The 12156-nt window shown below is 36.5% G+C and overlaps 1 protein-coding gene across 2 annotated transcripts; it reads left to right on the forward strand.

Moving 5' to 3' along the window:
- Window positions 1-745: 745 nt before the first annotated feature.
- Window positions 746-11808, forward strand: LOC136795110 (intermembrane lipid transfer protein vps13l-like). 2 transcript variants are annotated; one of them, XM_067044671.1, is made up of 4 exons: window positions 746-855; window positions 1671-1848; window positions 8549-8800; window positions 10735-11808. In XM_067044671.1, the coding sequence occupies exons 2-4, from the start codon at window positions 1702-1704 to the stop codon at window positions 11521-11523; spliced, it is 1188 nt and encodes a 395-aa protein (XP_066900772.1). In that variant the 5' UTR covers window positions 746-855; window positions 1671-1701; the 3' UTR covers window positions 11524-11808. The 2 variants fall into 2 exon arrangements, with proteins under 2 accessions (XP_066900772.1, XP_066900775.1); XM_067044674.1 differs by lacking the exon at window positions 746-855 and adding an exon at window positions 925-1059.
- The last annotated feature ends 348 nt before the right edge of the window (window positions 11809-12156 follow it).

Consider the following 12156-nt stretch of genomic DNA (forward strand, 5'->3'; position numbering starts at 1 on the left):
TTATATATCTATCATCACTTTTATTAATGATTTGTATCAATTATTCTTTTAAAGTCACATTGGGTTGAAAAAGAGACTATGAGGAAAAGGAGAAAAAAAATGAGAAAAGGGGATTAACAAAAAAGAGCTAGTAAAGTATAGTAAGAAGAAAAAAAATATCAAAAAGATAAAAGAACTAAAGTGAGGGAAAAAAATACCATATCATTCTATTATTATATATTTACTTGTTATGCCTATGTATTATAAGATAAAAAAAATTGTCTGATCATATTAGAATAAGTATGCTGCGTAGCTAGCAACCCAATGAAGTTGGGCAGCACATTTTTCTTGTATTTAATAAAGTTTTTCCCCTCTTCGTGGATTCTAGTGCTACTTTTTGGATAAATTTATTGTGTTATTATTCGACTCTGCCTTCTCTGGATCTCTCCTTTTACCTGTACCCTATGTACTTTCGTTAGGACCTATAGCGAATGCCTTTAGGACTAGCTACCCCTTCAAGACCGTAAGTGAATACTTTACGGAGTGGCGTTTCTATCCATTTAAAAAGTTCATTATAAGATTATTAAAAATTATTTGTAACTTGGAACAATTAATATATTACTCTATTACAAATAAGAATTATATTACATTATAGTTTATTATACATTATTGACAAATAAGAATTCCGCACCTTACTTTTTTTTTATATTGTCCTATACTCTCTATTTTATTTTTTCCGAATAATTCTTTTGAACTAGTTCGTTCACGAACTACACAATTTATATACATGTTTATTTGATCTGTTTGTATAGTTGTGTTATACCTTAGACCTTTATGTAAGAAATAAAAGTACAGACCAAATAAATATAAATTCAGGTAGTATCATTGTGTTTCAATTGTGCAAGTAACCATTTACCTTTTTCCCAATTATATAATAAGTGATACCTAGTATCACTGATGAGTGATACTTGGTATCACTTGTTGCTCCAAAGTTGCAAACAAGATTTTTTAGATAATAATTAAGTATTACAAGATTTCATGATAATGATTAAGTTTGGATACTTTAATTTCTTGATCCAGGTGGATTTATATGGATTATTCATTATTTTAATTTACTCTTTATTAATTATTTATCTTTTTCCTCTTGAGGTTTTACTAACCCTCTTGGATACAATCTTCAAGTAATGCCTGCATTGGTTTCATCTATGCTGTAAAATCATGGTTTATTAAATAAATTGAGATTGACTTTTTTATTCTTCCCCAAAAATATGTGTAGATTGTGATATTAAATTAAATATCAGGTACAAGAAGTAATAGAAACCAAAGTAGGTGTTAAATAACAACCAGTTATGTTAAACAATTTGAATCCTTTTTATTTTATATTAAATTTAAAAATTTTTGATTGGTAGAAGTTCTATAGAAAACAATTAATAAATAAATAAGCTGCCTATTTTTTTAAATTTTATTTATTTTTTTTTTTATTAATTTCAACCTTTTGCATTGTTTTATTTAGCTGTTATATTATTGATTTGAAAATGATAAAATTTATAAAGATTTTATAATTATTATTTCCCAGTTAAATCTGTAGTATCTTATACGGATGCTATTATGTTTAAATTGTATTATTATTATATTATTCAGAAGTATATAATGAGGTGAAATATTTAGTTTTATTTGTTCACTTATTTCAGATGTTCAGAGGTTAAACCAACACCAGTACTGATGAGTTTGCTAAGTGAAGAGATTCCTTCATATGAAGAATTAATTCTTGAGGAAGGACTACCTCCTCTAAATTTAAAATTAATTATTGATTGTGTCAGTTCAGTCCCTCTTTATGAAAGATTAGATATCGACCTAGGATCATTTTGTGTAAGTTGTCTCATATCTTTGAAAGTTCTAAGGTGCCAGTATTTAGAAAATTACTAATGTTTAAACTAAGATTATTAATTTAAATTATCTATTCTTTGCTAAGTTACAATATCCTGTACAATAACTAATGTAGTTATCGGCACTTGTGCTCTGAATTGTTTGTCTTGTAATGAAAATATCATATACAGGATATGGCTTTCTCTTTCAAATTCACTCCTTTATCCTTCTTCTATATCAATTGGAATACTGTTTTCAAGTTTCTGCTACTTTGATTCAGTTTGTTTCAGATACGGAGTAATTATTAGACGTTGATTTTTGGAGCATTATATCTTTTTTTTTCATGACATATCCTTATATATTTCTCTTATTCTCATTGTCAAGATTTTAGCACACATTTAGCTGAGTACACTGACATTAATATCTGAATGGTTATAAATATCTCTGTTTTTTCCCCTTTTGAAAATAAGTAAGTACAATGGTCACAATTTTCTGATTCTCTGGAATCTTTTCTTTTCCTATAAAAAGTTTAATAGATAGTATATATGGATGTTGGTGCGATAACTTATTAGGGGAGGGGGGAATTAAACTTTTCCTACAATTTTGGAGTAGAGAAGCAGGGTCTAAGCCACTCCCTCCAGTCTTTATCCTCCTTTGGAGCCTCTATAGGGATTTTGTCCCAAAGATATCTCTCCAGGATACTCCCGTCCCAAATATTGGGAACTCCTTTTACTTCCAGGCGAGCCCTGCCCCCCCTATCCTACTTAATCCATTAAGTGACAGTGTCACCCTGTCCTTTAGATACACCAGGTGAGAATTGGCATCGAATCTTCTTATCCTCACACCAATATATGTCACCTCCTCACCCAGTCTAACCCTCTCTCCTTGGATATCCATTGGATAGGATGAGCCCTGTCCGTGGATCCTCTTATGAGTATGGCCTGAGTCTTGGCTGCTGGCTTACTCAACTTCCTCCTCACGCACCACTCTCCTACGAGACTGGCACACCTCTCCGCTTCTGTCTTTAGTCTGGATCTGCTGTTATTGGCCACGATGACTGCCAGGTCGTCGACGTAGGCCGTGGCAAGGAACCCTTTGTCCTCTAGTTCCCCCAGCAACTCATCAAAAACCAGCTTCTACAGAGCTGGTCCTAGGACCGAACCCTGGGGACATTCTCTTTTCTGGTCTCGATTTTTCTCTCGACCTCGTAGTAGTTACCCCTGATCTTCACACTCCTCTTACTAAGGTAACTACTCATGAGGGAGTATAAGTTGCTGGGGGTGTCGAACTCTTGCAACCGCTGGAGTATGTGCGGCCATCAAACACTATCGAAGGCAGAGGATATGTCGAACAGTATGATCAAGACATATTTCTCCGCCCTCCCTTCTACATCCTCACACACTCTCAGCAGCGCATCTGTTGTTCCCTTGCCACGGGTCGAGCCGTATTGCTGTGGGTGACTCGCAGCACTGAGGACTGGTCTGAGGCTATGCACTATCATATGCTCCAGGACCTTGCTGATAACAGGGGGGAGGCATATAGGCCAATAGGCCTTCGGCGATTCCTTATCCTTGCCTCCCCCTTTGTAGTCTCAAGTCTTCAATCCTCCACCTGCTCGGAAAGTACCCCTTATCCAAGCACTCAATGAACATTTTCAATAGCTCATCCTCGATATATGGGGCACTGTTCCTGAGGATTGCAGCGTCCAAGGCGTCGAGTCCTGGAGCCCTCCCAATCCTCTGCCTGTCCACGGCAAGACGTAGGTCCCATAAGTCCCGCCAAGAGTGATGGCGCCCGTCAGGGTTAACACTCTCTCAATTCCTGACTCTTCCTCCATCGGTGCCACCTCCTTCCATTCTCTATCCACCAATATCCCCTCCAGTTCACTGGAGAAGGCTCTCCAGTTCGCCGATTGGGTCACAAAGCCCCTTTCCTCCTCTAGGGCTCCGCCTTCCTCCTCCACTACACTGAATGCTATGACCCGGTGGTCGGAGCTCGTGTCTGACCTTAGGGGTCAGTCCGCTATTCGCTTCGCCATTGGAGCCGGTGCCAGTGTCACGTTTATCCAACTCTGGCCTCTTGCACACATGAATGTGGGGCCAGAGGGCTCATTCATAACGATGAGCTTACACCTAGCCACGCTCTCTTCCATCAGTCTCCCTCTGGCGTCTGTGCGAACCGAACCCCAGGCCATGCTCCTCGAGTTGGTGTTGGAACAGACTATCGCATTACAGTACTTGAGTACGACAGCCTCCACAGCAGCGATACTATCGTTGATGTCTTTGTTGTTCCTTCAAGGCGGCATGTACGACGAAACAAGGGCGAAGGAGATCCTTCCCCACCTCACGTAACATGCCGCCTGATCTGTATTGATGAATTGCTTCAGTTCCATAACGTGGAGGGAGGGATTAACTATCACGATCGCCGCTCTAGGCCTCCTCTCACCACTGCCCAAAGCGACCACCCTCGACGCCACACCAAACCCTGTAACCACATTGTTGCGACAACATGGTTCTTGGATTACCATGATGTCGACCTTTTGGGCGAGAGTCCTAAGTCGTCCGCGACCACTCGTCTGCGGCCCATATTGCCTTCAGCATCTGTAGCCTACACATAGCACGTTCTTTTCGCCTGCACGACCATCTTCTCCAGATGTAGCGGGCATTCCCTGGTGCCCGCACAATGTTGGAGATCTTTTCCCTTCCCCTCTCTGCCTTGCTCGCTACAGTTTCTGCACCACGGTGTCAGTCCCTTCATCTTTGCTGGACATTCTTTTATCTTATGCCCCGTGCCAAGATACCACTTACACGCCAGGTATTCTTCTACCAACCCTCTAGCGTCTGTGCGAACAGAAACCCAGGCCATGCTCCACGAATTGGTGTCGGAACAGACTAGCATGCTTTTATACTTTAGCACAGCAGCTATATTATCCTCTACATTGATATTTACATTCGCCTGTTATGGCCCCACCTGACACAACATGCCGCCTGATCTGCTGTGGTTAATTGCTTCAGTTCCATAACGGTGAGGGCAGGGTTAACAACATCAATCACTGCACTTACCTTGTGTGTGACATATGTCGCCGTCTCCTGGGGTTTAAGAGGAATGGCCGGAATGCTCGCAAGGACGCCAGTGAAGGTAAGTTTTCTCCTCTCCTTTGGCCCTTCTTCCAGAGGCACATCCTGGGCTAGGTTCTTCTTCTTCCTCCTCTTTCTTCGCATGGCTTTTTTCCAGCCTCGGCTTTCCTCTTCCTCGCCGTCTGTTGATTTAAGGTCCCTTCTCCTACAGAACGGTGGCTGGCTAGACCTTTGGGGCTTTGGGGCCGGTTCCGCGCCCTCATATATCCTCCTCTCCTTCACCGGAGTTAGCACTGAAGGCCCAGCTACCGTCATCTTCGGTTCCTCCCCTGTTCTTTGGTCCTCTTCCCCTTTTCTCTTTCTTTAGCCCTACATTCGGCCATACGTTCTAAGAGGATGCGGGCTTCTTCATCGACTTTCCCTTCCAGGTCTTTTATGCCAGAAACCCTTTTCAGTGTCGGTGAAACCCATTCTTTTTTTTTCTGATCATAGACCGCTCCTATGGCGTCCCCTATAGCCTGTGCTACCATTGGAGCCACAATCTGGGAGACCTTTTTACCAATGATCTTATGTTGATCATTGGTATACATGGCTTCTTTTACCATTTCTGTTATTATTTCTGGGATAATTTCCCATTGGGCTTCTCAAGCTTTTGACACGTCCTTGAATTACTTCCACCCTCTGGACGGGTCTTTCAATTTCTGGGTTGGGCTTTGGAGGGGACTCCTCCTCCTCCCTCTCTCTCTTCTTCCTCTTTTTTCCTTTGGGGCTCATTTTCCCTTCTCTACTATCAGGTCCAGTATCTTTGTCGGCTTCACTGCCACTTTCTGAAAACAGCCTAACTTTTCCTTCCACCATTTTTCTTTTGTTTGTCTCAACGAGCGATGTAATTCTTGTAACATTAGATGCTACAATAGCCAAGTCTCCCACCATTGCAGCACTGCGGACGTATGATGATGACGCCAGGGAACCCACTTTCTCGTTCCCTTTCGGCGTCGGTACTGGAGTTCCGTGCCCCTGTACCATAGTATGATTATTAATATTTCCCTCCATTGGATTTTGGAAAATAGCATTTTATACCTACTGCCAGGTATAACACAGCTGCCTCTAACCTGAGGATCAAATGCTGACCAGTACGCTGCCTATTCTAGGAACTGTCACGTCTAGATTTAATTCTAGTTTTGGTCCACCCCGGGTATTTTATTTCCTCGGTACCCGCCATATCTGGTGAGAATCCCTCTATCTGCCACCTGGGGAGGCGCCCAATGGTAGACTAGCTACTCCACACGGGAGCCGAGGAAGTTTAGGTGTCTACCTTCAGCAACCTCATTACTGCAGCGGCACCAGTTTGAATCTAGCCTGGGGTGTTCTACTTTTATTTTGTGATGGTTCCAATGAATGAAAACTTGATTTTTCATCATGGTTAGAAAAGGTTGATAACCTGTAGATAACTCCCTCCCCCCTCTATGTCTAAGATGACGAGGAAAGGGGTAATATAAAAAAAAGTGACCAAATTAAATAATAGTTTGAACAAATTAGTGAGCTCTTGTTATTCAAACCATAGCAAAAGATAAATATTGTCAACCAATATTTGTTCATCGGACTTATCCTACCCGTTCCAGACTGTATCCCTTACAAAGATACTTCCTACATTATTAGAAGGTATTGATACTAATATCCACAGGAGCATCAAGGTCACTGTTGGATTCCCTGTTAACATCTCTTCGGTGATGTTATCGCATTGTGTAGATATTGAGAATCGGGACTGATTTGCTATCAATGTAAGGCCCCTCTGCAACATTTTCTTAATGTCCAGGGACTGTTTTATGTGCAGGATGCCCTGTTGCAGAATATGCTGAAAGACTGAACAGGACTACTAAAGTGAGAGCTCTATGACAGTCATGGCATGAAAATTCCTTCCATGAATGGGTTAATTGCAGGTGAAAAGGCATCAGTGTTGGTCATTTCAAAGAGACCCTGAAAGTCAACAGACAATTTTGGGAGCAGGGAATTCTATTGAGGTTGGAATCGGCAAACTTCTTGGAACTCAGATACTTATGCACCTCTCCATCGGGTCTCAGGAGCCACCAGTGGAGCAGGAAGTTGGGTCTCTCTATCCCTAGTCTGAAGACCAGTCCATGTGATGGGAAAATGTCCTAGTCAGTCTCTCCATATAACATACCGCCATCATAAGATTAAGCATGGGCTAGTGAGGTTCCTTTGAGAAAAGGACTTTATCTGGTTCAAAGAGGTTCATTGTATCAACAACATCAGATCTGTGGGATATGGTGGCATTTCCTAAGGCTAGAAGGATATCCCTAGTGTTGGGTCGACCAGACAGATGGAGTGGAAAGGGAAAAAAAAGGAGACAAATGAGAAATGTGTTCCTATTCAGAAAAAAAATCAGTGAGACCTTTTGAGAGTGAGATTTCATAGTGTGAGGCCTTTGGTTTGGATCTCACAGCAAGCTTCCAAACCAGACAAAGACCTTTCTTGAAGACAATGTTGGTAGCAAAAAAAAATTCTGAGCTCCCTGGGGGATTATACTACACCATATTCTTCTGCATTGATCATAGTAAAATATAGTGTGAATAACTGTATAATTGGAAAATTAAAATTAACCACAGGAGAAATTAAATGTATATGTATATGTATATTTAAACAAGAAAACCCCCACAAAAATTATGCCTTAAAGAAGATGGATCAGTTTGCTATGAACTGTATCAAACCAATGTATTTGGGCCTCTAAATAAATAAATTAAAAAAATAAAGCATTTTTCTCTCTTGATGGTTTGAAACTGTCTTGGGAAATATGATAAAAGTTGGGGGGTTGTTTATCTGGGAAATCTTCATTTGATTCTTACTTCAATTCGCTTCCATTAGACGTTTGACTTGCTTTATTATGTTTTTCCCTCAGACTGTTCAGAACCCAAGGAGGTTACTAGGAAAAATATTGGGAAAAGCTGGAATTCCACATACACTTCAGTAGAAGGTGGACCTCTACAGACCCTACTCTTCTGTAAAGTAATCAATACTTCTACACTCCTTGTTATTTATTTACAGTTCATGAAATAAATGATCCAAAAGGGTTCTTTTAAATTTGTAATCATATTCTTTTTTTTTAGTTTTTCTATTTGCGGCATAATTCAAATCAATTATCTTTTTGCTATCATTTCTATAGATCACAAAATATCCATAGTGTTTTTATTTTTGCATTAATACAATTAGTTGGTTTATAATTGAAAACAATGTTCTGTTATAAGTCAATCAAATGTTGTTTTCAGTTATAACTCAATAGGATAATGAAGAAAACAATGTTAACTGCATTAATTACTCTAGATTCTGTCTTCTATAACCATACATATATTAGCTTTTATATTATACGCTTCATAAACCCATCTCTATTCATTGCCAAGTTCTTGACTTCACCTAGAGTGATTTCTCTGTTCTTTGCCAGATCAGATATATATTCCTCAGTTGTCCGGCTGGTCGTTTTTCATCTGTTTAGATTCCTTTTGATTAAATAAAAATTTTTTAATTTGTAAGTCCTATCAGAATAATTAATATAATTTATAATTGATTTTTGATTTGAATGAATTGATCATCAAACTAGATTCATTTTTTAGGAAGATGAAACAAAGCTTATGGATTTACAAGCTGAAGAGTATTATAATAAGATAAGCAATTTAACTAACAAAAGAAAAATAGAAACTCATAAAGATAATTTTATCAAATCGGAACCAGAGTACTCACAAATTGAAGAAGGTTTGGATGTATTTTTGAAAAATTTTTATAATTGTTCAGATGATGATGAATTACTTATTGGAATACAAGGAAACATGTCTTTTGATGAAATTATTCTGGAATCCAATGATGAGGTTTGCCATTTTTCCTATTTATTGTGTAAAGTTATATAGTAATTTTTTTACTTTTTTTTCATTATATGAAATTGATCACTATTTCTATATAGATAATAATAGAAGGTATCGAAGTAGGTCATCAATGGTGGAGATATGGTGATGGGTTACCAGAAGGCCTTGAACAATACATACCCAATAAGGGATAAGAGTAACTAGGCAGAAGGAGCTATGGAATACTAATGAATCTTATTGTTTCTTCCCGGTACCTTCCTTCTCCTAGCACTAATATATCTGTATAGAGTGAATAGAAGAATGTCCCTTTGCTGCATTTCTGGCCACTACAAAGTCAGGAAGCAATTAACCCTCCATTTGTTCTGTTTAATCACCTTGTTGTGAGGAGTCAGGCCAACGTCCCCGGAGTTCGCACAGAACCCACCAGATAGTACCAATGCAAACCTCTCCGAATCTATTGCTTTTACCTATTTAAGTTCTATTTCTATTTCCTTTTGCTATTAAAACTTGATATTTTTCAATATTTACTGGTTTTCCATTATCTACAAAATAATTTAATTATTCAAAGAATATTGGGAGTGAACAATGACTGAACTTGCATTGTTGTCTTCTTCTATAGGGGTTGGTTTTAAGGTTTGAATTGTTTTCTAAACTCATGATTTCATCTAAATCTGGGTTTTCAGGTGTTGTAAAAAGTCACGTAATTCAGTACTCAATTACAAAGTACATGATAAATAATTTATCCTCAATATATTTTTTGAGAATGTCAAAATGAGGTTCCATATTAGTTTCTAATTTAAGCTGTGAATATATAAGATACTTCATAACAAATTGTTGACCTTAAATTAATGAATTCCTTTTCTGGTGCTGCTGCAATGAAGTATTATTCTGGTGCTACTCCTCTTCTTTAAGATTTGCAGGCAATAAATAATGAAAAAGTGAATAGTCTGGTGTTTACTGGACTTAGAGTTCTTTTTGACAATAATAAATGATTTTGACCTTAATGTTTGCTCAATATTCTGCACCATTTACCTGCCATAATCATAAATAAAAAAAATTGTGTCAGGATTTTTGGCAATTTATGCTTGCCAACTTAATACTTAAAGACTTGTCAAATTTTAAAAAAATCGATTAAAACTTCCAAAAATTGAATATATTTTATTATATATTTTCTTTTTTGTTATACTACTACTGTTCCATATTCATGTACCTTACTAAACCTACAAATAATGCATTTTAACAACACTTCTCATCCATGTGTATTTTAAATTCATGTAATTATATTTACCTCATTTTTGTCAAACTTTTAATTTCGCTAAGAAAATCATGTCATCTACTAAAAAATATGGATGAAAAAAATTGTTTTATGCTGTTTTAATTCATTATCATTCATTATTGGTGCATTTTCCCCTCTCTGTAGCACAGAATAATGCACCAATAATGAATGATAAATGATATTCAAATGATGATTTGATATATGATATTCAATTTTTGGAAGTTTTTAACCTCAAAAAATTTATTGAATTGATTTACCAAACTTCCTAAAAAGAAAATTCAGAATGATATAGAATCGTTTTAGAGTTATGAGAAATCTTCCTTGAAAATACCTTTTTCCATTGGAAATCCCAGAGTTATGTGTGCTGAAAAAGAATTGAAAGAGGTTACTAAGTCAAGTACTCTACCAATAAAAACTTCATTCACCATACTAAGACTAATTAATTAATTAAGACTATCAAGTTTTATTGTGTTTTGTTTTTTGAAATTCTTAGAACTCTAAAATAAAAGGTTGGCATCAATTGAGGTTTGAACACTGAATGTATAAAATGTTCTAAGATTGTTTGATCCTTCTTTACTCTGGCTATACCATAAGGAATTTTGCAGTTATTTATAATTTATTAAATAGTTAAATCTTTAACAATAAGCTGCATTTTTGTTTTTAGGTTCAGCCATGCACACCATCAAAGGAATTCTTACAATTTCTTCTTGATACCAATGATGGAAAACATGACAACTTGGTTGTTTATGAAGCAATACCTTCACATGATTTGTCCTCAGATGGTTCTTCAGATGAGAAAGATGAAATCAGAGAAGAAAAAATAAAGGCACTGTCAAACAAATTTAAATTTTCTGATTCATCAAATTCAAAGTTTTTAGAACCCATCATCAATGCTAGCAAATTTAGTCCATTTGAAATTATTTCTGAAAGTAGTGGTAAAATACCCACTTTAAAGAAAGAAGAAATTTTTTTAAGTGATTCTGAAACTGAAAATGATCTTAAAAAAAAAAACTTAGTATTTGAAGATGATAAAAGAAATAATGAACAACTACCTCTTCATACAAAAAAAAACCTAAAGGATTTAAAAAAGAAAAGAGAAAAAAAGGGTTCTCGAGAAGATAAAAGTAATTTAAAAAAAAATAATGAATCTAAATATGAAGAAAAAAAAGCTATAGAAAATATCAAAAATCCCAGAAGCCATTCAAATATTTCTACTATAGATCAGACTAAAATCAATTTAGACAGTTTCACTGTTTCTACTTCTAGTACTAATGCTCTAGCAGGTCCAAGGCAGTTGACTAATGCCAATGAAAATCTTAAGAAAGTCATTAATAAAAAACAGGTAAATAATGAAACATCTAGCAGTGGTGATGAGAATTGGGAAGAATTAGCTGAAAAAAATTTGTTTTTACGATCAAAAACTTTAGGGCAGAAAGTTGCTAAGAAAAAATAAAAAAAAAAATATGCACTTATTTGGAATAATATGTTGCTTAGTTAAAATTTGTGCTAAGCTGTGATATTAAGTTACATATTTTAAGAATATATTTTATGATTATTTTAAGAGTTAATTGAACCCCTTTGGCTGGAATTTTTTTTAAATGTCTAGTATAAATTAGGTTGTCAAAAAAGTGATTGAATTGATAGAAATATATTTATATTTTCTTATAATACTTTTGAACATTGGCTTAATAAGTTTGATTTATGTAATATTAAACTCTCATTAAACCTCTTCTCTGGATGTACTTACTTTTCCTTGTGAGCCATGGCTTATACAGGGGCTCAAACATTTGATGCGGAGGAGAGCATATTTTTAATTTATGCCAATTTTTCAATGTTGATCTATTCAACTAATTTTTTTTCTGCTCATTATTACTAAATGTTTTAAAGGTAAGATAAGACTGAGCCTAATTTTGAGTTTTAGAGGGTGGGAAGATTTGCCTTCTGTTATTTTTGGTGTTATGATCTCTTTGTGAGATGTGTCGTATATTGACCAATACTTGCTATAAGTGGGCGTTTTAAAAGTAAAAGAAAATTTTAGCCTACCAACTAGAGTGGGAGAGGTGGGTATGATGCTATGCCTATAATA

This window comes from Halyomorpha halys, unplaced genomic scaffold (assembly GCF_000696795.3).
Source record: "Halyomorpha halys isolate HHAL.00 unplaced genomic scaffold, Hhal_1.1 Scaffold337.1, whole genome shotgun sequence".
NCBI lineage: Eukaryota > Metazoa > Arthropoda > Insecta > Hemiptera > Pentatomidae > Halyomorpha > Halyomorpha halys.

Bases quoted from the DNA above. Each gene is read 5' to 3' on its own strand.
- LOC136795110 (XM_067044671.1), top strand. From the start codon at position 1,702: ATGAGTTTGCTAAGTGAAGAGATTCCTTCATATGAAGAATTAATTCTT. The intron at 1,849-8,548 runs GTAAGTTGTCTC...TTCATTTTTTAG, and splicing joins TCGACCTAGGATCATTTTGT to GAAGATGAAACAAAGCTTAT. The intron at 8,801-10,734 runs GTTTGCCATTTT...TTTTGTTTTTAG, and splicing joins TTCTGGAATCCAATGATGAG to GTTCAGCCATGCACACCATC.